Source organism: Ambystoma mexicanum, chromosome 6q (assembly GCF_040938575.1).
Source record: "Ambystoma mexicanum isolate Mex_15411 chromosome 6q, UKY_AmexF1_1, whole genome shotgun sequence".
Taxonomy (NCBI): Eukaryota; Metazoa; Chordata; class Amphibia; order Caudata; family Ambystomatidae; genus Ambystoma; species Ambystoma mexicanum.
Genome location: NC_090937.1, coordinates 979,742,438 through 979,766,447, shown reverse-complemented (window position 1 = coordinate 979,766,447; position 24,010 = coordinate 979,742,438). Strand labels below are relative to the sequence as shown.

At 45.1% G+C, this 24,010-nt stretch overlaps 1 protein-coding gene across 6 annotated transcripts in view; it reads left to right on the top strand.

Moving 5' to 3' along the window:
• The window catches only part of IRF2 (interferon regulatory factor 2), a 580,815-nt gene that overhangs the window by 515,553 nt on the left and 41,252 nt on the right, over positions 1-24,010 (top strand). For all 6 annotated transcript variants that reach the window (XM_069631487.1, XM_069631488.1, XM_069631490.1 and 3 more), the window contains one exon: positions 18,300-18,352. In XM_069631487.1, the coding sequence (XP_069487588.1) occupies positions 18,300-18,352 (53 nt within the window). The remainder of the gene's footprint in view (positions 1-18,299; positions 18,353-24,010) is intronic.

The following is a 24,010-nucleotide window of genomic DNA, read 5'->3' as shown; positions in this document are numbered from 1 at the left end:
TGAAGGTTGTGGTTCGAGGGGCACCAGGTTGAACTGTCTTACAGTGGTGGCAGCGATGAAGCAGGTGGCAGTTCGAAAGCGGCTCGATCAAATTCGATAGCAGCAGTACTTCATGGTTCGAGCCGAGGCAACGACACGCTTCAGCTGGCGCGGCAGCAAACTGGTTCATAAACGGACAACTGGGGTTCGAAGAAGGAAGAATGTCAAAGGCACCTCCAGATGTTCCTGCTGGTTCGTACAATGCCAAACATGCTCAAATAATGGCTCGTAGCAGTTCATTGCGGTTCTGGTTTTCAAGTGCTAGGCTCAATCCAGGGGTCAGGAACAAGACGACTTTGTTCTTGTGCTACTAAACCTGGGGGAGGCTGGCAAACAACTGCAGGTGTCCTCCAACATGGTGAGCTCTTGGGTACCACTGTGGGTGGAAAAGAGGCAAGTCTTGTTCCAGCAGCAGGTCACCCCCAATGGTCCCTGAGAATGGTTATGGAACAGAGCTCCCCTCTGCCTGGAAACACCTGCCATCACCTCTCAACTTGAGAACTCTGGAAAGGACTGCTCTGCCAGAAGGGTCCAAGGAAATCTCCTCAAGTGATGATATAAAGATGCTTCAAGATGATTCAAAGAAGTGGCGAGAGACACCTTCTTTTAAAGGTAAATGGTCTGCAGATGATTGAACTAATGCTAGCCTGCCTTTGTGGTCCAATCCCTGTTCTTGAATAGAAAGGTCTTTGCCCTTCTGACATCACACCCAAAGGGCTTTACTCTAGAGGAAGTGTAGGGAACAGGAAGGAGAGAGGAAGGCAGAGAGAAACAAGATGGTGGAAGTCTTCCTCCACTGTACAGAGCCCCCCCTGTCTACTCGAACCCGGCCCTCTTCCCTTCTCACTAGGAACAAAGACCTTTAAAAATGCAGCACCCTGTTGTGAGGCTCCCCCGTTTAAATGGGTGTGCACCTTTGATGCTTGGGCCCAGGACAGCTGCCTGTTGTATTGCTGTCCCTTGCGGTTGGGTGTTTCAAAGAGATCAACGATGAGACATGGCCATTCAGGTTTCAGTCCTGCCATTTGTCAGGCTCACTCAGGCATTGCTTATATTTAGAGTTTACCCACCCACCAGCTTGGGCTACTTAGATCATCATCATAGTTTTGGTACAGGGGTGTATATATTAAAGGCAGACCCTGCGCTGCAGAGACTTGGCTGTCACTGCAGCTGTGACCTCTAAACCTGTTTTTGCTGCTGTTAGAGCAGGTGCTGCAAATCAGGATACTGATGCAGCAGGGCACCGGTAGACACTTTTGGCATGGAGTTTCTGAAAGGAGAATGTGATGTGCAGATTACCGTATCGGAGAGTGATTAACCTGCTTCATTTTATTATTTAATAAAAGTCAAAGTGAGGGCTTTTGCTCCCTTGCCAGATGGCAATTTATCATAGCAAGATAACGCTGTGTGATTAAAAAAAAATGTATCTGGCTCTCATATGGGAGAGAGAGCCCCATGTGTTTCAGATGGGAGCACATGTAACGGCACTTCCCTTGAGGACTTTAAATGTTTCATTATTCCTGTTCCCACTATCCTAGATAATGCAAGCAAACCATGTGCTTTGGACAAAATGGCTTTCTTCTATAGTCCATTTGCAAAGAAGGATAGTATTTTATTGTCTTTTTGTTCCCTGAGGTGACACTGGCGATTACTTTTTTCCTAAAGCAAGGCATAAAATAAGCAGTGTTGCATAGCAATTTGCTATGCAATTCTGTAGGTTTGCTAATCAAATGTACACTTGTATTGCAAAGTTAGCTATTTAAGTTGCCATCTTCAATGAAAGCACAGCTTGCCCTGGAGTCCTCTCTTGCCCTTGGTGCTCTCTTGACCCTCTTTTTACTGGTCACTTCAAGTGCTAATGAAGGGAAAGTGCATCAGTAATCCTCTCCTCCACTCAGTGCCAAAGGTATGTGTAGGAGTACAGACAAGAATTTCTCTTTCAAATAATTGCAAACCTGAAGTAATCGAGATTATACTTTTATTAGGCTTTCTATATCCTGTTTTGCAAAGACCAGTATGTGTCAACTTTGTTTCCTTTAAAAGGACCGTCATGCAATTCCATTACTAAAATGTAAGTTGTTACATAATGCCCAATTACAGTATTGATGCTGTAAAACACTGCATCATCTCCATGCTTTAGCTTTAGACTAAAGGTCAGGTTAGTGTATCTGGATTTCATAGTGTCAACTATATTTAATTTTGTTGGTGAAGATGTATCATGTTGACTAGTGAACTTTTGAAAATGTACATGATCACATGATGAAATGTTTTTGATGGCAAACCTAGTTATGTAACCTGCAGGGTGCATACATCTTGCAACTGGTACTCAACCCATGACTGAATCCATACTCTGAGATTCTATATTATCACCCTGTTGCGTTATACTTGGTACCCTAAAGGTGAGATGACCACAAACTACAATATTCCACCTAGTTTGTCCAGTTCTCTGCCTGCTATGCAATCCACTCTACTTAGTCTTTCTCTTCTCTTACATAATGAATACACATAGCAAACTAAATGCTTATGCAAAGTAGTGATCAATAGTTCCATCCCTTCTGTACATCCACAGATCTACTGCAATACCAAACAGTATAGTTAGCCTCGAGCTCGCTTTGCTTTATGGTTCTTTTATATAATACCACCTGCAGGAGAACGCTGGCCAAGCTGTTTTCAGAGCCTTTTTATCAAATCTACTTATTTGTGTCCATTCATGCAGCTGACCTTTTACATTTTACTGACACTCACCTACGGCTCGCAAAGTCTTTTCACCCACTCGCACAGTCGAGTAGATTTTATGAACGACTAGTAGCATTTACAAGAGATGTTTGAAACTTTTATTTAACGTTTACTTTGTTTGCAATACATGTCAAATACAAGTTTCACTGTGTATGGATGATCTCTGGGTGGCAGCAGTGTGCCAAACATTGCGTGGGTTTGTAGTGACATGCACCATTTTACAGAAATCACGTTTTAAATGCGTTTTCCGTTGCTGTGGGTCAAATGCATTTCTCTTCGGTTGAATAGGTAAACTAAGTTACCCAACCTGCAGGTCTAGCTGAAGTTTAAAGAATTTGCAAGGCCTGACTCCTCTCACTACTGTCTTATTTCAGTGGTATGAAAAACTGCTGTATTGTTGCTCATTTCATGTCTTGGGTACAAATAACCTCTGGTGAATTTAACAATATGAGTACAAAATTGCTATTCAAATGGGTCTGTTTGCTAATCAAAAACATTTTGATTAGCAAACCCTGCTAATCAATTTTAGAAAACTAATGTATGCCTTGTAAAGAATGTGGTGCATGAGAGTTCCACATTCAAGAGCGGTCCATTAAAACAAAATCTGATTTTGAAGTAGTTATCTACCTTCATCAAATATTTCACTAACACCTGCCTTTTGAAAATATGTTTGTGTTTAAGGATGGGGAGGAATCAGGCTTTGGATAAATCATTCTGGGAACCCTTCCGAGTCTTCCCCTTTCAGGCCAAGCTATCAAAACTGCCAGGGTGGGTAACCCCCCATTCCTCAGGCACGACTGTCTGACAACAGTGGGGTACCATGGCAGGACTGTGGCACTCACAGGCACTGAGGGTGACCAGATTCTCACTGAAAACATGGAATATGACTAGTCGTCAGTCTTCAGAACATTTCTCTCAGCTTCCCTTTTAGAAGAGACTCTATGGCCTCCATGCACTGGACTTGGAAAACACATTAAAGCAACGTAGAAGGGACCTTACCAGGGGACTACTACATCGCACCAGCCCTGTTTCGATAAGAATCTGGCATCCTGAGCTCCAAAACCAATGGAGAAATCCCTGAGGTCAGCGTCTTGTGGTTTTAGGGAAAGGATTCTGCCAAGGCATACCACTTCCACAAGAGTTCCGTCCTCAGCAAGACCTAAAATGGATACAAACTTGGATTGGAGCAATTTCTCTCCAAAGAATGCAGACTTGGATCTGCCAAAGATATCCTCAATGGATAATATTCTAGATTGTTTGCTCACCTGTCAGAAAAGACAACCAAGGGAGGGAAGGGGGCATTGATAAAGCAGAACTTATTAGTTCAATACATATTTGACTGCTCTACATTCCTTTGAACCCATACAACTGAAGGAGGCACCTTGCCCCCTAGACTCCTTAGTGCCCAGTATATTGGCCCCGATTTTGAAGACTTTCTGTCCCGAGTGTTGACCAAGAATGAGTGAACCTTGGGCTAGAAATACAGAACACCTGAATCTCTACCTTATTCCTGAGAAAGGATCGGCAACCAGTTTCTTTAATTATGTTGGCAGTCATGTAGAGATTGCTGTTTTCTTTGTAGTCCACCTTACTTTCCTCCAGACAGTGAAAGCATACACATGGACTTTGTGGGGAACAAATAATGTACAGAAGGAGCCGCTACTAAATTGTGGGCAGATATGGGAGCTTCCTTTCAATTAATAGAGTGCATGGCCAATTATTTACGATTTGAGTATAAGCAAGGTCTTCGGGTGAGTGTTATGAAAAGGCTATGTACTCTCCAGTTAAGTCATGAGCATGTGTTGTGTTATTATGAATGGTATTAGACTCGTTTACAACTGAGGCACCATGGTGTGTTGCAAAATACTCCTCTCTGGGTAATCGCCTACCAGCGATTGACTTGACTGGATGAATGAGTGTAGCTTCTGCCTTCTTTGTTTCCCTCTCTTGCTGTGATGGTTTACAGCTTCATCTGACATCCAGCTGTGGGTACATTACATCCCACAATTTCTTGCGCTTAGATTACAGCTTGTATGTCTCATTTGTGAGCTGCTTTTCTTCCCGTCTGCAGATCGTTTTTGTTCATGCTCTAGCTTGTTTTGTCGGGATCTTTGTTTCTCTACAAGCACTGTTCACCAACCTTCCTCCCTGGCTCTCGCAGGCATACTCCACCATCTGGCCAATACTGCTTGTGAGCTTTTCCCCTCTGCTCACACAGGGACTTCTCACTTTCCAGCCAGTTTTGCTATTCTGCCTTTGTTCTCGGCTCTTGTAGCAGCTCTTGTAGGATCACTTAACCATCTACCCACTACTGCTGGTCATCCTCTCTCCTTGGCTCCCACCGGAAACCCGTTGTTGATGTTATTGTGCTTCGTTTATATCATCTGCGGTGCTGTAGGTTTGCTCATGAACGGACATGGAGCATTCCGTTTTGGCCAGTGTGGAAGCACCTCAGCATACATGAGCATTGACCAGCTCTCTTTCAACAACTTCAGCCATTTCTGGTCATATTCAGTGTCTCTGGTTGCTACTTTATAACTGTGATACATTCCCACTAAGTGTATTTGAAAGATCATTTATTATTATTGTATTTATTAAGCGCCGACGTAGCTTCGAGAAGCAACATAGCACTTTACAGTGGTATACAACAATACAGGCACGTAACAGAGTGCTTTACAGAGGTATACAACAGTACAGATGCATAACAGAGCCCTTTTCAGAGGTAACAGAACCAATATACAGCAGGTAGGATACAGAGGGGCATAGAGGTGGGGTTGAGCTGTGGCGGGGTGGAGGCGGGCGGGTGGCCAGAGTCTGTCGAGTTGTGTCTCAAGGAGCGATGTGATTGCCTAGGTGTTGAGGAGGAGAGGTTCCTTGAAAAGGTGGATTTTGAGTTATTTTCTGAATTGGATGAGCGAGTCTGATGCTGACGGGGAGGAAGTTCCATAGTCCTGGGGCATAGGCAGAGAAGGCTTGTTTTCTTTGCAGCAGCACATTTCAAGTCTGCACGTGTCCTGGCTTCTGGTGGTGTGCTGTCCGCCAGAGAGGCTCAGTTTCTCTGCAAGGTATCTGGGTGACTTGAGGCCGACTGCCTTATAGATAGTTGTCTGCAAACGAAGATAAGGTACACATAGGGCTGTAACTTTTGTGTGGATAGTGCTTTATTTGAGCCAGTAGTTTCGTGTACTGTATTTTCCACCCCACACCTGTCTGGAGAAGTTTGCCTTGGCTTCTCAACCATAGCTATCCGAGGTGGGCTAAGGACACTTGGAAAGTACAGTGAGCTTGCTTGGATCAGGTTGTGGATCTGGGGACATGAACACAAGTGGCAGGAGATTGCTCCTGACACATCTTTTTCATGTATATTGTTTGGAGCTTGTGAGGTTGAAGAGATCCGACTTAAAAGCAGTTGCTGAAACCCTTAAATTGGTGGGGTGGATGTGGACCCCAACAAAAAGTTCAAACTCGCTTTTCCCAGTTCCAGAATTAGGTATTTCCCACAGCAGTTTCAAGACCCCCTACCAGCAGCAGGAACAACATCATCAAAGCAGCGTTAGTTGAAGCCTCAGTATCAACAAACATATTAGGAATGCATAGGGTAGAAACCACCCTCTACTGTGTCAGGATAACATCCAACAATGCAGGAGCAATCACTTTGTGAAGTCTTCCCCACTACAGGGCACTCAATTGGAAGGAAGCATAGTTATTCTTTCTCTAGCGCAGCAAAACCTCTCAAAAGCCAATCTGGTGAATATTATTTCTGTTGCCAGTATATAGGGTACTTTATTTTGGTTTGAAATCAATGTTGCAAGTATTTTCTAAATGAATGGTGGTGGTGGCTTTCCTCAGGAAAATAAAAAAGACTTATGCTAATATATCTAGTCAGCGCATGTCTGAAAAATGCAAGCATCTGTCAGGAAGTGCAAAATAGGTTTCAGAATATTTTGTAGGTGCTTTAACCAGCTTCGGTTTCAAGTGAACATGATAAAATATGCGCTACATACAATGCAAAAGATTGCCCCGTTAGGAGATATCTTAAAGTGAAAGTGTGCCGTTCAGGGAAGGGACTTTATTCTATTCACCAGAAGTGCCACCTGCTGAAGGCAATTCCTCAACCATCTGACAGATTCAGACCATCCTGTGTGAAATGGCTTCATGCATTTTTATAGTACCCCATGTTTGGATGCATATGATACATCTTAAGGAGTGTCCTGAGGGCCAGCAATCTCAGGAATTTGATTCTTGGGCAACAAAGCTAACCAAACCATGGTACAAGACAAGTTTACTACAGTAGTGCTGTTGACAGCAGAATCCAAGAAGGTCCTGTATTTGTGCATCACCAATGCAAGGCTTTTTCTGACACTAGTCTACATAAAAAATATATTGCTGTTGTAGTTTTTATGGCAATCTGCATTCCTCATGGTCCTTTGATATCCCACAACTTGTTGTTGTAATGGATTCTGGCATTTCCTCAACACCAGCCATTGTTGCACTGTCTCTCTGCTTGTGCCAGTTTCATTACTATTAAACATACATTATACAACTAAGTAGTACAGGTAATGAGTGTGCTGCAATCACAGTTTATTAACACCATTACAATTGGACCTTAAAAGGGCGAGGCTTGTTGGGTATTGTTTGAAAATGTTTTCATGATAGAGTGAAAGAACATGAATTCATTTGAAGAGTTACAGGATTGGACATGGTGGCACAAAAGTATAGGGTAAGCCAGGTTAAAACTGGATACTTATTTATTTTATTTATTGAATATTTGAGGGACGACAGGGAGACTCATAAGAATAGAACAACAAAGAAGAGTTATATTTGCTTTGTGGCAATCCTACTGTGCAAGTGCGTGAACAAGCTGATAAGTGCAAGAGGGTAGAGGGAGACGTGCAGACGTGGGTTGGCCCCATGGGTGGGTGTGGGCAAGTTAAGGGTGGGGCAAGGCGGCAAGTGCCAGGGCAGAAGTGCGGGGTAAGGAAGAGTGCAGTGGACAGGTGGACAAGTTGCAGTAGTCTGGGAAGGGGAGCCCAAGGGCAAGTGTTAGCAGAGGATACTGGTGGGGGGGGGGGTGGCCTGGCCCTATGTGACTCTGAAGGGAAACAGGCCCCAGTCCACCGGCAGATGGAGAGTTTTGCAAGGGAGGGGCAAAGGGAAGGAAGAGGAGAAAAGGAAGGTCTTGAGAAGTTTCCGAAACGTAAGAAGATCCGGTTCAGGTCTGAGCAGGGGAGGCTGTTCCAAGGGAGGCGCCAGCCGAGGAGAGGGATCTACCTCCCACTCTCTGCTTAGAGAAGCATTTGACCTGCAGAGAGTTGGTGCCTGAAGACCGCAGGACTCTGTCTGAGAGGTATTTTGGGAGATAACACTGGATGCAGAGAGGTCCCAAGCCCCAGACAGCCTTGTGGATGATGCAGAAGGTCTTGAATTTGAACCCTGCAGTCACTGGGAGCCAGTGGAGGGATTTCAGGGCTGGAGATATGCGATCTCTGGGCTTGAGGCCCAGGATAAGTCTTGCAGTCCTATTCTGGGTTTGTTGGAGGGGGTGAAGGGAGGAAATTGGAAGGTTGAGGAAGAGGCTATTGCAGTAGTTAAACCTGGAGAGAACCAGAGCTCTGGAGACATTGAGCATCTGGCGGAAGGTGAGGAAAGGCAGAATGCCCCTGAGGAGATGAAGCTGAACATTGGACTTCTTGGCAAGGTCTGTGATCTGCGGAGAGACGGAGAGAGCGGGGTCAAAGATGATCCCGAGGTTTTTTGCCTCACACGTGGGTGAGTGGAGGGTACACAAGGAGTCTGGCCAGAGAGTGAGGGGAGAACTAGGAGCAGGCGTCCCAATGAGAAGGAGCTCTGTCTTGCTGGCATTGAGGCAGAGATCATTGGCAGAGCACCATGCCTGAATAGCAGTCAGGTATGAAGGAGGAATAGGAGGAGGAGGAGGAGGAGGAGGTAGGGCAAGGCAACTGGAAAAAGAGCTGTGTGTCGTCTGCGTAACACTGGAAATGAGGGGAGTAGGTGGTGATCAGGTGGGCCAGAAGGGTCAGGTAGATTTTGAAGCGGCATTTGTATTTGTATTTGTTTATTTATAACGCGCAAACCAACAGGCCCAAGGGCATCAGGGCGCAATTTGTACGAGGTTGCAAGAAAAGAACATACAGGGATATAAATTACAATAAAAGTGTGTCAAAACAGCAAAAAACAAACTTAATAATTACAAATATTACACAGGGTACAGTATCCCTAGGCTCAGCAGAGGAAGTATCCCTGAGGTAGTTGGGAGGGTAGCAGCCCGGAAATCATGTAAGGGAACAGGCGGGCTGGGTAAGTAGGACAAATGTCTGACACAACTATTGCTGGTCAAAGAGCCAGGATTTGGTTTTATTCTTGAAGGTGTTGAAGGAGTCTTCAGCTCTGATGGCAGCGGGGAGGGTATTCCAAAGTTTGGAGGCTAGGACAGGGAAGCTGGTGCCTCCGGCTTTTTGGAGCTTAAACCTGGGGATAGTAAGGCAGTTAGTCTGGGCAGTTCTTAGTGGACGGGCAGTGGAATGGCGCGAAAGCCGACTGCAGAGATAGATCGGAGCCTTGTTGGCTAGGCATTTGTGCGTGAGGGCAAGCGTTTTTAGGGAAATTCTCTGCTTCACGGGTAACCACTTAAGGCTAGTTCTGGCTTCTGAGATGTGGTGGTTACGAGGGATGTTCAGGGCCGCTCGAATTGCATTGTTCTGGGTGGTTTGGAGTTTGGATAGGTTTTCTTGGCTAGTGCCTAAATATAGAGCACTGCAGTAATCTGTTTTTGCCATGATAAGTGTTTTCGCTAGTGTGACGCTATTGTGGGTGGTGAGGAAAGGTCTACAGGCTGAAATGAGTTTGCACGTGTAGGCGGAGGTGGACCTGACTGCATTAGTTTGTCTTGACAAGGATAAGGTGGAATCTAGGTAAAAGCCTAGTGTTTTGGTGTCTTTCGAGACTTGTATGGAGTTGCCGTCTATGATGAATGACTGATAGGATGGCTCAAGTTTGCTAAGGCGTTGTGAAGTACCCAGGATAAGTAGCTCCGTCTTATCGTCGTTCAGACATAGCTGGTGCTGGGCCATCCAGGCTTGGATGACCAAGTAGACGTCATTGAGGGCCTTGGTGTCAGCAAGATAATCACCAGAGATGGGAATGAGTATCTGGGTGTCGTCCGCATAGTTGGTGTAGGAGACACCCAGATAATCAAGCACATCAAAGAGTGGTTTCGTGAAGATATTGTAAAGAGTAGGTGACACGCAAGAACCCTGAGGAACACCGCAATGAATAGGGGAGGGAGCTGCGGCAGCGGAGGGTGCAAAGACCCTCATAGATCTGTTGCTCAGGAAGGATTTGATCCAGGCCGCTGCGGAGGGAGAGAAGTTGGCAGCAGAGTGGAGGTGCCTGCAAAGGATCTGGTGGTTAACCAAATCAAATGCGGCGGAGAGGTCGAGGAGTAATAGCATTGCTAATTTGCCCTTGTCCTTCAGGACTTCGATCTGGGTTTTTAGGTCTAGTAAAGCCGTTTCCGTCCCATGTCTGGGCCGAAATCCGGATTGTCGTAGACCTAACAGATTGTTAGATTCAAGGTAGTTTTGGATCTGCAGATAAGCTGCCCGGTCCAGTATCTTCAGCAGAAATGGTACTGTAGTGATGGGTCGGAAGTTCGTGGGTATGCTTGGGTCAAGGGACGTTTTTTTTAGTAGCGGGATCACCCAGGCGTCTTTAAGGTTGTCCGGGACAATACCTGTTTCAAAGGATGAGTTAATGAAGGTTGTAATGAATGGGGCTAGGTCATGGGCGGAGTCCTTAATGATGGGAGCTGGGCACGGGTCACCTTGGCAGTTGGAAGGTTTCATCCTGAGGATGATGTTTTCTACTTCGGTGACAGTGAGCGGTGCGAAGGTGAAAGGTTTGATGTTGGCCGAGTTGGAGAAGGTGGGCCTAGTGGGGGAGAATGAGCGGTTGTCCCGCCTCAGGCAGTCCTGTTTTTCATTTATTTTAGATTGGAGCGTAGAGATTTTGTTTAGAAGGGCTGCTTGAATGTTAGCACACCATTTGCTGTCTTTCGTGCAAGTGTCTGGCGGGGAGACTGGGGTTTCGAGCTCTTTTAGGACTCTAAAGAGTTCCTTGGAATTAGAGTCGGCTTGCATGATACGATTATTAAGCGATTCTTTTTTAGCAGTGATGATGGCGTCTTTATAAGTGAGGGAGGCGAGAAGGAAGCCGTCTTTATGCTCATCAGAAGGGTGGCTTTTCCAACGGTTTTCCGCGCAGCGTTTGGCTTTGCGGAGGATTCTTAGCTGTGGAGTGAACCATGAGTTGAGATGTGCTCGTGGTTTAGCCTTCCTGGTTTTAATTGGTGCTATGGTGTCAATGGCCGTGAGCATCGTTTGGTTGTAGATGTCTGCTAGGGAGGTGGGATCAGAACAGGCGTTGGTCGCCGCATTAAGAGAGGGGAGTAGCAGTGGGAGGAGTTGTTCTCTTGTTGTGTTTTTTTTATTACGGGTGGGGAGGGCTGGGGCTATGGGTGTTGGGGCTCGCGGGGTAGCTTCAATGTTAAATGTTATGATGTGATGGTCAGACCATAAGCAAGGGGAGTTATTGAGGACCTGGATGTTGCAGTTGGAACCGGCTAACCAATCGATGGTCCTGCCTTTGATGTGGGTCGGTTCTTGTATGTACAAGGTGAGGCCAAGGTCGGTAAGAGCATATTCCAGGTCAGTTGCTACAGGATCCTTAGGGTCACCGCGACCAAGATTGAAGTCACCTAAGATGATTGTTTGGGAGTTGTTTTTTGTTTTGTCAAGAAGAAGAGTGGAAATTTCACTGACAAAGGTGGGTGCCGGCCCTGGAGGCCTGTAGATAAGGTGAAGGGTGGCCGTTTGGTTAGGTGTTAGTAGTAATTTGATTGTCAGCAGTTCAGCTGATTCAAGTTTGGATTCGGATACCACTCTTAGGTCAAGGGAGTTTTTGTGGATGAATGCCACGCCGCCACCTCTAGTATGGGTAGAGGAGCGGTCACAGCGAGTGATGCCATAGTCAGGCGGTAAGGCCAAGGATAGAGAAGGGCCAGAGGCGGCATGTAGCCAGGTTTCAGATATGGCAATGAAGTCAAGGTCGGCGGTGGTGATAAGGTCGGCTATGTCAAGAGCGTGTGCTGTGAGAGATCTAGCATTGATGAGGGCACCCTTGAACACAGGCAATTTAACCCCTGTGGTCTTAGTTTTGCAAGTGGCGGTGGGCGAAGGTGGGCTGGGTGGAGTGCGTGGGGCTTGCTTGGTAGTGTTGGTGCGGGAAGGACGAATGCGGAATCTGGTGCCTAGTCTCGTGTTCCTGAGAGTGAGAGGGCAGGGTTGGTTGGGGGTAGGTTTTGTGGCAAAGTGTTTGAGCCAGAGGGCTGGGTCATTGAGGTATTGGTTAATCTGGTTGCAGGGGTGGTGAGCGTCAACGGTAGTTACTGAAGGACTCGTTGAGGGTGTCAAGGTCATGGTAGGTGACGCTAGGTCAAGTGGGTAAGGGCAGGCCAGGTTATTAGCCTCAATGGTAGGAGTGGTTGACTTGGGTGGTTGAGTGAATAGGGACAGATGTGTGGTAAGGAGGTAGTGCAATAGAAGGCGCACGCTGATGTGCATTATGATGGTGGTGCTGGCTGCCAGAGTGGGTTCCCTATGAGCTAGTTGGCAGGGACAGGAAATGGTCTGTAGGCGACCAAGAGGCACAACACAATTGAAGTGGTCTGTAAACGACCTTAAGGCACAACACAATTGAAATAGACTGTAAGAGACCTTAAGGCACAACACAATTGAAATAGTCTGTAAGAGACCTTAAGGCACAACACAATTGAAGTGGTCTGAATGAATGGCAATAGGATATAGCCCTGAGGGATGACACAGGTAGAGAGTGAGGTGGAGGCGAGAAAATGACCCATTTGCACTTTGGAGGGTCTTTTAGAGAAGAAAGAGGTAAGCCACGCCAGTGCCTTATCCGTGATGCCAAGGGTATCACAAAGACGGTTTATAAGGATGGAGTGGTCACACCCCCAGACCCTCCAGGCGGCAACTCGCCCCCCGACCCCACTGGAGCTAACCCTCGTGGACCTGCCGGCTAGAGGAAGAACTTCAGCCATATATAGACGCTTCTCGAGGGACTTTCTGGCGGCAAAAACTCGATCCATGGCTCAGTGGGAGGCAGACCTAGGCCATCCGATTGATGACCAAACTTGGGTAGACATATGGTCCCGCACCCACTCCTCCTCCACCTGCGTCACCAACAAAGAATGCGCATATAAACTCACCCTGCGCTGGTATTACCCCCCTCTCAGACTCCACCACATGAATCCACAAGTGGACCCCGCCTGCTGGAGAGGCTGCAATCAACCAGGCTCTTACTTTCACATGTGGTGGACGTGCCCCAAGATCCGGCAATTCTGGACCAGGTGTCTCTCGACCATTGAACAAATCACCGGCTCCGCCCTCCCGATGGACCCTGGAACAATTCTACTGGGGATCCCGATCCCCGGAATCTACCCCCGCTCCGGCAATAGGGCTAAGCTCCTCACACAATGCCTCTTGGCGGGCAAGACAGTTCTGGCCCGTTTCTGGAAGTCACAAGACGGCCCCTGCCTTGCCCACTGGTGGGGAAAATTATGGGACATTTTAATAGCGGAAAAGGTCACCGCAGCGAGAGCAGGGACTCTGTACCGCTTCCAGAACGTATGGGCCCCAGTGCTGGACTATGATCAGCGATTTCCCGCAATGACGTTCAAACCAATCAACGCCCGTTGGGCCCTGAGGGACCAGGAGAGTACGCACCAGGCGGGGGTGATAGACTGAATCTCTGGCCCGGGAAAACCGGAATGATGAGGGGAAAAGGGACACAAAGCCTAAATCTTGTTCTTGCTATGTTATACTGCCATCCGATACTGTTTGTAACCTATACTGCCTTGCTATAAATAAACATATTTAAAAAAAAAAAAAGGATGGAGTGGTAGACGGTGTCAAAAGCAGAGGAAAGATACCATGCTGGGACTTCATCTCAGGTCGTGGAAAGACAGGGTGAACCGAGGTGTTCGTTAACTACCTTCAAATGTGATGTCTCCTTTACTAGAAAAGTTAACACTAAAAGATGCAACACTTAGGGACTACTATTTGCAGTCCCTCATAGTTCTCAGTATTGCTGTGTATTTATCCTGTATCACTATTGAAATAAATTCCTTCATTTTGGAGATCACACAATGTAAGTCTATTGGATGTGACCTTTCAGAAGCATAGTAACTGTAGTAATGTGTTGTGATGTGAAACAATGTGCTGTTGTATGTGGCTTATTCTCAAGTCTGGTCTGTTTCAACTTGATGGAAGCAGCTATCTTTTTTTTAAAAAAAATTGAATTGGTGCCAGCCTGCAATTCAGATCTTTTTTTTAACATTTTTAAAGTAGAATTCGGTTTACAATTGAACACGTTGTATGCTATAAAATAGCTACATAATCACAGAATACAAATGCAACATCTGATTAAATCAAACAGTTGATACACACAATTCCATAACATTAAAATTATCATATTCAAAATGACAATTTGTGTATCTTAAGTATTGATAACAGACACTCTCTTTATGAAATCGGCCCTTTATGAAAATAATGTAACTAACTCCAATGTATCAATTTGTTTCTAAAACAAACGTTATTAAAGCTTAATCAATAATTATTGTGTATATCTTTCCACAATTTCAATATGACTAGGCATAATTATATTTCCTTGCTACTCAAGCCATTCAACAAACACTTCTCTCTCTCAATTTTGGAATCTTGCTTAGTAAATATACCAATAGCCCACAATTTCTTCCCTTCACCCTAAAGGCAATCATTAAATATCAGAATGTTTCTACTGCTTACTTTCTTTACATGTCAATGTCCATGTAGCGCCGTCAAGACTGCTACTTCGTATGCTCACCGGGAGCTCTGGTATAACATTACACTGCCCCTGCTCTAAAACTGGTGATAATGTTGCATTATGGACTCCTAATCTAAATTTACAAGTCGCCTCCTTAAGTTTCCCTATTGCATGCTTTCTCGCATAGATCTATCACATATTGTTGGATTTCGACTCTTATTTGCCATGAGATCAACCTGTCAGCTTCTCTACCACTACTGTTTTACTCCCCTTGCCTCACATTTCCTACTCCATTGTCTCTCGATCCACTATCCCCTTACATGTCTATTGTTGTTCCCTGCTAATAGAGGTGAACTAGTATGCTTTACCGTGCCGATAATGTCCGAGAAATCTGTTTCACTTAAAGACCTTACCATTCAATTCCCCTTCATTCTTTTTGCTCGCTTGTTTGCTTAATGTGGCATTCTATGTCTAGACTGCCTCCTCCCATATATGCAGTTTACCGCCATCCACGTTACCTCTGGATTGCATTTTTAACCATAATTATCTGTAACAACTGACGTACCGCCTCATGCATGCACTGTAAGTACTATCTTTGTCCATCTCATGTACCCTGTTGCAAGATATGAACATTCTCATCTATGTACCGCTCGCACCTAGTATGTTCCTTTTATGTACCTGCGGTTGTTCCTGCAACACAAGGCGAGCTCTCCCAAGTATATATCTATGTACCTATTATGACCTGTTATATAACTGATGTAGCTCCCCGCATCAAGAGGCGAGCTCTCCCAAGTATACATTTTGCCTACTTATGTCCCCATATGTATCTGATGTAGTTCCCCAGAACAAGAGATGAGCTTTACCAGTATACATCTATGTACCTTTTATGTGCCCATATGTGCCTGATGTAGCTCCCCGAAACGAGAGGTGCACTTTTCCATGTATGTATTCTCCTGCACTACCCATGTCCAATGTAGGCCTCATTTGTAATTATTGTAACCATATCTGTAAGCTAATGCACCTAGATGCCCCTGGGTTTTGTGCGCTATATTAATTAAAAAAAACATACCATATCTCGGCACTTTAAATCTTGAAACCATCAATTCTCCTAGTTCAAGCAACTTTAGCCTAAACGTCATGAATAACCGCCATTTTTTCATGCCCGGCAAAGTGTACCAAATACAACTATGGCTGTAGTACGAAAGGTAAGACCTACACATTTTCCACTGCCTCAGACTTACTCTTCAGCTGTTGGATAATGATTTGAGTTTCTAGTTCAATAAATGTGTTCTTTATATAATTTTTGCCAACTGGATGGTATGTGTTGATCATCATGAATTTGGATGGTGTCCAAGATGAACCTAAAGATGCCATTAAATCATTACATAGAGTCCTCCTCGCCAGTGAACAACTATCCTTCAAATACTTCAGTAAAATTTTGCCTACTGTGTTTTTGATTTTAACAAATTATATTGCCCGCTTAGTTCTGCAAGGATGGCAAGAGAGGATATATCAAACTCAGCTGCTACATATTAAATGGGGGTACTCCTAAGGGAGACGCCTTGCTGTCAAGTCCACTGCCTCTGACTAAGACAGAGAGCCTCCGAATAGGAGAGAGGCAGTCTTTAAACCCTAGTCTCCTAGTTGTAGTAGGTCTCTAGACCCTAGATATGAACAGAAGAAACCCCTACCACCAGTGGGTAATATACAATTGATTGTTTTTTTTGACCAAATTTATTCAAATATTAGGACATTTACTTTCCAAAGAACTTGAACCAACACTGTGTCTCATAAGGACTCCTTTAAACTGTATATGAAATGTTTATAAATGTATTTTTGTTTTGAAGAAACGGTTATTTCATTAAACCTTCTTTAGTGCAGAATAAATATTAAAATAAAACATATGGCTTATGAGAAAGTAGTGTAACAAAAATGGGCTAGGATAGGGTGTTGTAGACAAACGTATAATCCCAGAGATGGTCACGTTTCAGAGGCGTTCTTGGAGTGGTGCCGCCTTCCTCAGGCCATCATTCAAAGGACCCTGCAGATACATAGGTGTATTAGGGTGGCTTGGCATGTGTTTGTGTATTACTAAGTATCAAATATCAGAAAGGTTGTGCCTCATATGGATCCCTAGGGATTAACTTACCCCTAGGTATCAAAACTCCATAGCTCCTGGCCCGGGAGCAGGTGTACACTTCATACGGCTGGCAGAGGGGGAAATCTTGTGGTCAAGATGGATTAGACCCTAGTCTTAGTCTATCAGTCTTTCAGCCCGAGTCTCCTAGTCGTAGTCAGTCTCTGTCATAGTCGATATTTAAGTCCTAGTTGTGTAGCTCCTGTCTGTCATTGGTTCATAATGTCTCTCTTCCCCCTCTGTATTGCCTCATCTATCTTTCCTCCTCCATGTGTAGCTCTTTTTGTATGTATCTCTCGCTCTCTCTCACTCCCCATCTCACTTGGGAGTGTGGTGCAGATAGATTAAATAGTGTAAGCAAAGGCTAAAAAAAAAATAATTAAAGGCTGCTTGGTGTAAAGGGGCTGGACGATGAAGGCAGATATTTGTACAACCCCTACTGCTATTGTTATGCTTTTGAAGCGCTGCAGTGGTTGTACACTCTTCGGAAAACCGTAGTCTGTGCAGAAAGGAGCAATACAATGCATGTGAACAGTAATTGCCATTTGGTGGTAAGCAGAGATGACTAGGTTAAAGCATTTTAAATCATGTAGCACAAATTGCAAGGCATAAGGGATACTGCTATGTCAGTGAGAAGTGAATTCTCACATGCTGAAACAACCACAACCTAAGCTTGCATATGGAGGCGTTGGAGTTGGAAGTCTCGCTGGATTGGCGGGTTTGAGTTAAGCATTCAATTTAAATCTGTTATCAAGCATGGTACTTTCAAGCGAGAAGAACATCTCCCCTAGTTGTCAAGGAGGTAATTGGTAAGGTTTACATGCAGCTTGACTTGTGTTTCAGACAGGCATGGGCATATGGCCTTTACGCTATCAGTTCTTCCTTACTTCAGTTATGACTCCTCTTTGCATGAGGATAGCTGGTACCCATGCTGGGTCTTGGTAAAACACAACATTCTCATGTTTCTGCTAACGGTAGTCGTCAAGCAGTGCATGTGCTCCTACACATAGTTCTGTACATAGCATATGTTTGTTTTCTATTCTGAACTCTTAGTCCTACTCTTTGGCCCTGTGGTAATATGATTGTTAGGGGTTACACTGTTCTGTTGAGCATATTTCACGGACCTACATAATTGGGGCTTGAAGGTGTGCTTAACATTATTCAGGTTACCATGCAACATGGTACAGATATGAAAAGCATGTTACGGTCCTCTGTAGCAGACTTTGTAAGATGCAGGCTTGTTGCCTCAGCTACCAATGTCCATGTGTTTACTCAGCTAGCAGAAGTAAACGGCTCACAAAATAATAGTCCGGTGAAGACCGGCCCTTCAGGTTGTGTGCTCTTTAAGCCAGGTCCATTCTTTATGGGGCCAACATATTCATGCTAAGAGAACTGCAAATGTCAAAACTATTGTTTTTGCCAGTGGTTGTTTTTATTACATGTTCAAAAGTCTTCTCATTTATACTCTTGTTTTTTTTTCCCCGAACAGAAAGTGAAACGGATAGTGTGCCGAGTGATGAAGAAAGAATTGCTGCTGTGACCGTGAGTTGCTGTTTTTTTTTGTATCTTTTTGGCCAAATGGTTTCAGTGGTCTTGTTGGTTTCTTTGCAAGCCAACTCTATGTGAAAGTAGAAGTGGTATATCCCTCAGTTATCTTGCAGGGATATTTTTTAGGGAGAATATGAAATTTGAGGTGTTAAAGGTTATTTTCTAGCGCAACACCTTCAGTTTTTCTTTCAGGCTTCTTTCTGTGTTCAGCATGAAAAAAGTAATTTTTAATCCCAGAAAGGATGGCTCAGTCATCACCATTTCAATGTTGACAAATTCTATTCTATTAAATTGGGTAATAACACTGGTTATTGCAGAGTTCTGAAGCAGAAGTAATCTGGCAGGAATCGATCTATAAAAACGCATTATTATGTTGTTTTTTTTTATTTTGAAATTACCCTTAGTGCCTGCCTCAACTACCAAACGTGTAAAATGGTTTGACCACCATCTTTTTAAAATTGATATGCAAGGAACATTCTTTCTTGTAGAATAAGATGCAGGTTGTTGACCTTTTTAAGCGCAGTTAATCTTAGAATGTATAGCCTGTCACTGGAACAGAACTGAGCTCGGGGTTCTGGATGTTTGACTGTCTCATCCATTGTAACCACAAACCTGCAGTTGATAAATGAGCACACAACAACAGGAGCAACCTCTTTTGAAAGGGATCCTCACCTATCCCTATCTGCCCTTATACTGGTGACTTTCCCAATAATGTTTGAATACAAACAAACAAAACAATTCACAAAGATAATTTGATATACCAAATCTGTAATTGTGTCCTACTTCTACTGTTGAAGTGTGGCATACAAGTGTGCATGGTTAAGAGTTCATATCTTCTGCAAAATGTAATCTGTGAAAGGAGAGCAACACATACGGTACTCGGAACAATGCTGAATAAAGCAGTGTTTTAAGTATCCCGCCCAACTATAAGCAATCTTCATGTTAGAACATTCAGAAGATGCATTTGTTTAAAGAGAAAAGGCAACATAGGAGTTACTGAACCTCATTCTTGAGATTAATCAGTGATGTGTAGGTGTTATATAAATGCACAATATTATCAACTCCAATTGACTTCAAATTGGTTTACCAATCTTGAGGATGGTATAATTTAACAAAACAATCGTTTTGGGGGGGAATGTGACTATGAATTCTATACATTTGTATTTGAATGTGCCATTACTATCCTTCAAAAATACCTTATGGTCGAATCATGTGTTGGCTGGGCTCGAGATTGACCAGGTTTGGCTAGGCTCAAGAATGACCATGTTTTGGACGACCTTATGTATGCCAGATGGCAATTATTGAAGGGTTGGATTTATTTGACCAGGGCATGTTTTCTTTATGGAATGCCTTAGGCCTTTGACCTGAATGGTTGGATGTATTGCCTTAAACTTGGCCTACACATTAAAATGTTTTAGTACTTCACATGAATAAATACACTAAATCCAAATACAGGGCAGCGCATCAAGCATAGAAAAATCTTGGCATTATATATTATTGGTGGAGAAGAGGCATAACCACTGTTTCTCCAGAAGTGGATCTTTCATAGATTCACATGCTGTGAATCCTTGGTAACATAGAGCAGTTTAATTATAAACTGAAAACCAATAGAAAGGGCTCCCTTGGCTCCACCCCTGGAGGCATCTTTGGATTTTGGCATGGTGAACATAAAGTGGAACTATGAGCCAAGCGGGGTAGGTGGGAGGGTCACATGTTGGAAGATACTAATGCTGGAGAACAGGAGTTACAGGTAAGTAACTAGATCCTTCTCCAGCATTGGATCTTTCATAGATTTACATGCTGTGACTAGATTACAAAGCAGTGCCATATAACAATAAACAGGCGGAAGCAAGCTCCTTGCAGAAAACACTTATCACAGGAGACATGAACCTCACGCAAACAGGGTTACGTAGTACCACCTGGCCGATTCTCGACTCTGCAACAGTATCCCTGTCGACGCAGTTGAACTTGTGTGCATCAACCTCCATGTCGCTTCCCTGCAGATGTCTAGAAGTGGGACGCCAGAAAGGAAAGCCGTAATAGCGGCCACTGATCTTATGGAGTGAGCCTTGGGCCTGCCAGGGAGAGGTCTGCCAGCTTGCTGATGGCAGAAAGGAATGCAGGAGGAAATCCATCTGGCAATAGAAGGTTTAGACAGTGCTCTTGGACGACCAAACGTCACGAAAAGCTGTGAAGTCTGCCGCAAGGGTTTGGTGCGGGAGACGTATTTTAAAGCTTGCACTATGTCTAAAGTGTGCATAGAGCACTCTGCCGGAGTAACCGGCGAACCAAAGACCACTGGCAACACAACAGGTTCATTGAGATGAAATGTGGATGGCACCTTGGGTACAAACGAGTGGTTGGTGCGAAGAACTACCTTGGCTTTGATGGAACATTAGTTAAGGCGCCTTGCAGGAAAATGCTTGTATTTCGCCTACACGCCAGGCAAAGGTGTAGGCCACTAGAAAAGCAGTCTTCCAATATAAGAATGTCAGCAGGGCCTTGTGCATTGGCTCAAACAGTGACTTCATGAGGATGGAGAGGACCACGTTGAGCTCCCAAACTGGAGCTGGCTGTTTGATTGGTGGAAAAGAACGAAAGAGGCCCTTCAGGAACTCTTTAATTAATCTTTGGGACCAGAGCGAAGGTGGTGCAGGAGAACGGGAATACATTGGTAACTGCTTAATGCACTTTAATGCAGGAGTGAGCCAAACCAGCATGTGCCCAGGACAACAAGTACGGCTAAAGGATTTAGCTTCTTGGTTCTGCACCATATTTTAAACCTTCTCCCTTTGCTCCTGTAACAATCAAGCGTAGAGGGAGCGTGAGCCCGTGCTAGAATGTCCCTGCAGTCTTGAAGTAGCGGGATAGAGCCAAATTCTAGGAACACAGGAACCGGGCCGGGTCGTGGTGGAGAAGGTCTCATTTGTTCCTGGACAGTAGATCGTGATGAGGGTAGAGTTTCATTGGGGAGCCGAGGAGAACTCTAGGAGGTTGGAGTACCAGAAATGCCTCCGCCTTCGAGGGGCCACTAAAATCAGTTTGCATTAATGTTGTCTGACTCGCGCCACCAGTGGAATCAGTGGGAAAGCATAGAGGGATTTCCCCTAGCACAGGAACAAGATGGCATCCCCAATCTTTCCGGATGGGGAAACCTGCTGGCAAATGCTCTGCACTATTTGTTGTTGTAGGTGGCAAAAATGTCTGTCTGGGGTTCCCCAACAGTGAAAGAAACCTCTTGACAGGAGCGATGTTCCCTGCTGAGGGAATCTGCCATGGTATTCTGACATCCCGAGAGGTGAAGAGGAACGAGGACTATGTGGTGTTTCAACAGCCCTTGCCACAGGGACTGTGCTTCCAATGATGGGTAGGGAGATCTTGTTCCTCCCTGCTTGCGAATGTAGAACATTGTGGTGGCTTCAGCTCTGCCCAGGTGCAAGGTTCAGTACAAACTGGGATATATCTTGGACGATGCCTCCAAAAGGAGACACTCCTGCCTTTGAATGTGGCAGTGGGGGACCTGTGCTGGAAGTGTGGGACAAACCTGCCTCTGTTCAGGCAGTGGACGGGGAACTGGCAAAGTACCATCCTACACCATCGGACCCAGTGTTTCTCTCCTCTCATTCCTCCCACAGAGAGTTTGGTGGTTCAGGCGCAATGGCTAGCCTGAAGACCTCCACCTTCCCTTCTGGAGAGAAAGTTAGAGGCATGACGCCTGGGATAAGAAGATATTTGCATCCAGCAGTCTTGCCCTGCATACCATGAATGCCTCTTGCACCATGGCGAAGTTCTCCTTTGGACTGTTGTGGCCAATGCGGCTGAACGCTTCCCTGAAGGAGAGATGGGGATGGTGTTCTGTCCTTAGTTACTGATGGTAATGAGGCTGCCCGCCAGATGTTGAAGTCAGGACTGGACGCTGCGGATTGTGTGGGCAGTTTCATGGGCATGATTATGGTGGTCAGACGCCACTCTTGGCTGAGGACATCAAGGTTTGCAGCCAATGTCCAGGCCACGCTGTTGGACATTCCTTTCGATGCCCTGAATCTCTTTAGAGCCAAGACTGAAGTCGCTTCCCAGAAGGTCCAGTAATCAAAGGCGACAGCTCAGTCCTTGGTACTTGCCATGCAACAGCTTTCTGCTCGGTCGTCTTGGGGGTATAAGTTTTTGAAACTCCACCACCTATGCACCAAGAGGTTGTGGTGTGTCTTCCCTGGGAAGAATTTAGAACGGAGCCTTCCCAAAAGATAGTGGTGCCCAGAAGGGGGGCATTTCCTCAGGGACCTGCCACTCAACATCGCTGGGATGGAGGCTTTCCCTGTTCAGCCAGAAATGGTCGGGGACTGTTAGAAGGGATTTCTAAACTCTGGCCTGATGGACAGAAGTTTAGGAGGCCACCCTAGTTTAGTGAAACAGGGAACCTTCTGGACAAGCCAGACCAATCACGATAGCTTGGCAGGCGGTCAAAACTAAGTCTCAGGAGGGGTGAAAGTGACTAGAAGTGCACAATGAGCACACACAGTAAAGATACCACAGAATACTCTTAGACATGTATATATCAAAAATGCATGTACATTTATTTTAGGCACAATAAAACACAAATAACCAAATCAATGATGCAACAGTTACCACACAAGCATTTCACTATTTAACATATATACAACTACTGTAGCCTAATGCGATAAAGGCAGTAAAACATCCACAACCTGTAACATAAGGGAGGTTAACACGAATCCTGCATTTGGCAATCTTCAGGATGGAAACCCTAACTTATTCAGTCCAGCCCTACAAAGTGAGGAGCCTTGTGCTCAAAGTACAGCAGTGCGTAATAGCGTGCCGTCGTGCGTAAAGTGAAGATAGTACCTTTTCAAGAAGCTGTGACAGTTCAGTAAAGGGTCCTGAATGGGGTAGAAGAAGTTCCAATCACCTGCAAAGGGTCTGCCCTCGCGGACCGAGCATTTTCCGACTTTCGGAACAGGTCAGGGAGCGCAGGCTATCCCAGCCAAAAAGAGCATCCCACGGAACCCTTGTGCGTAAAGACAAATGGATGAGCCAGGGGCCACCGGTAAATTATGCAAGTACTCACCGCCCTTTCCTCCATCCAGACCAAACTATGCCATTTTAGTCGAGGTAGCCTGTGGTTGTAAATTCCACCTTTACATCTCGGATCCGGCTTTCTCTTGGATCTTCCTTTCTGGTGTTGAGCGACAACCCGGGATTTCCTTGGGTTTCTTCTTTCCAGGTCCCTGAGGAGGTCCTCCTTGGTAGTGATGGTGCAACCAGTACCAATCTATGAAAGAGAACACAAACTGGTTACTACCATTTCCCACTAATTTCCCTCCAATCAGGTTGACAGCAGTGGGATTGAATGAGTTATGCAAGATCTAGTGAGGCTCGTTTTTAGGATAATAGAGCAGTGAAAAGAGGAATCGGCTTTAAAATTGAAAGGCAAATCTCACTTAAACTAGATTTAATGGCTGGGGGGGGGCGCTGTTGAGCAGCCTACAAAATGGCTGCTTAGCTCGGAAGCTCCGTGCCTAGCCGCTGATTATCCGACTGAATCGGCGGTTCCTGTCATAATCCAGCATCTTCATCGGGCCCCCTGCGTTGCTGACTGCCTGGGCTACCTGCACGCCTGATCTCGAAGCGAATCGG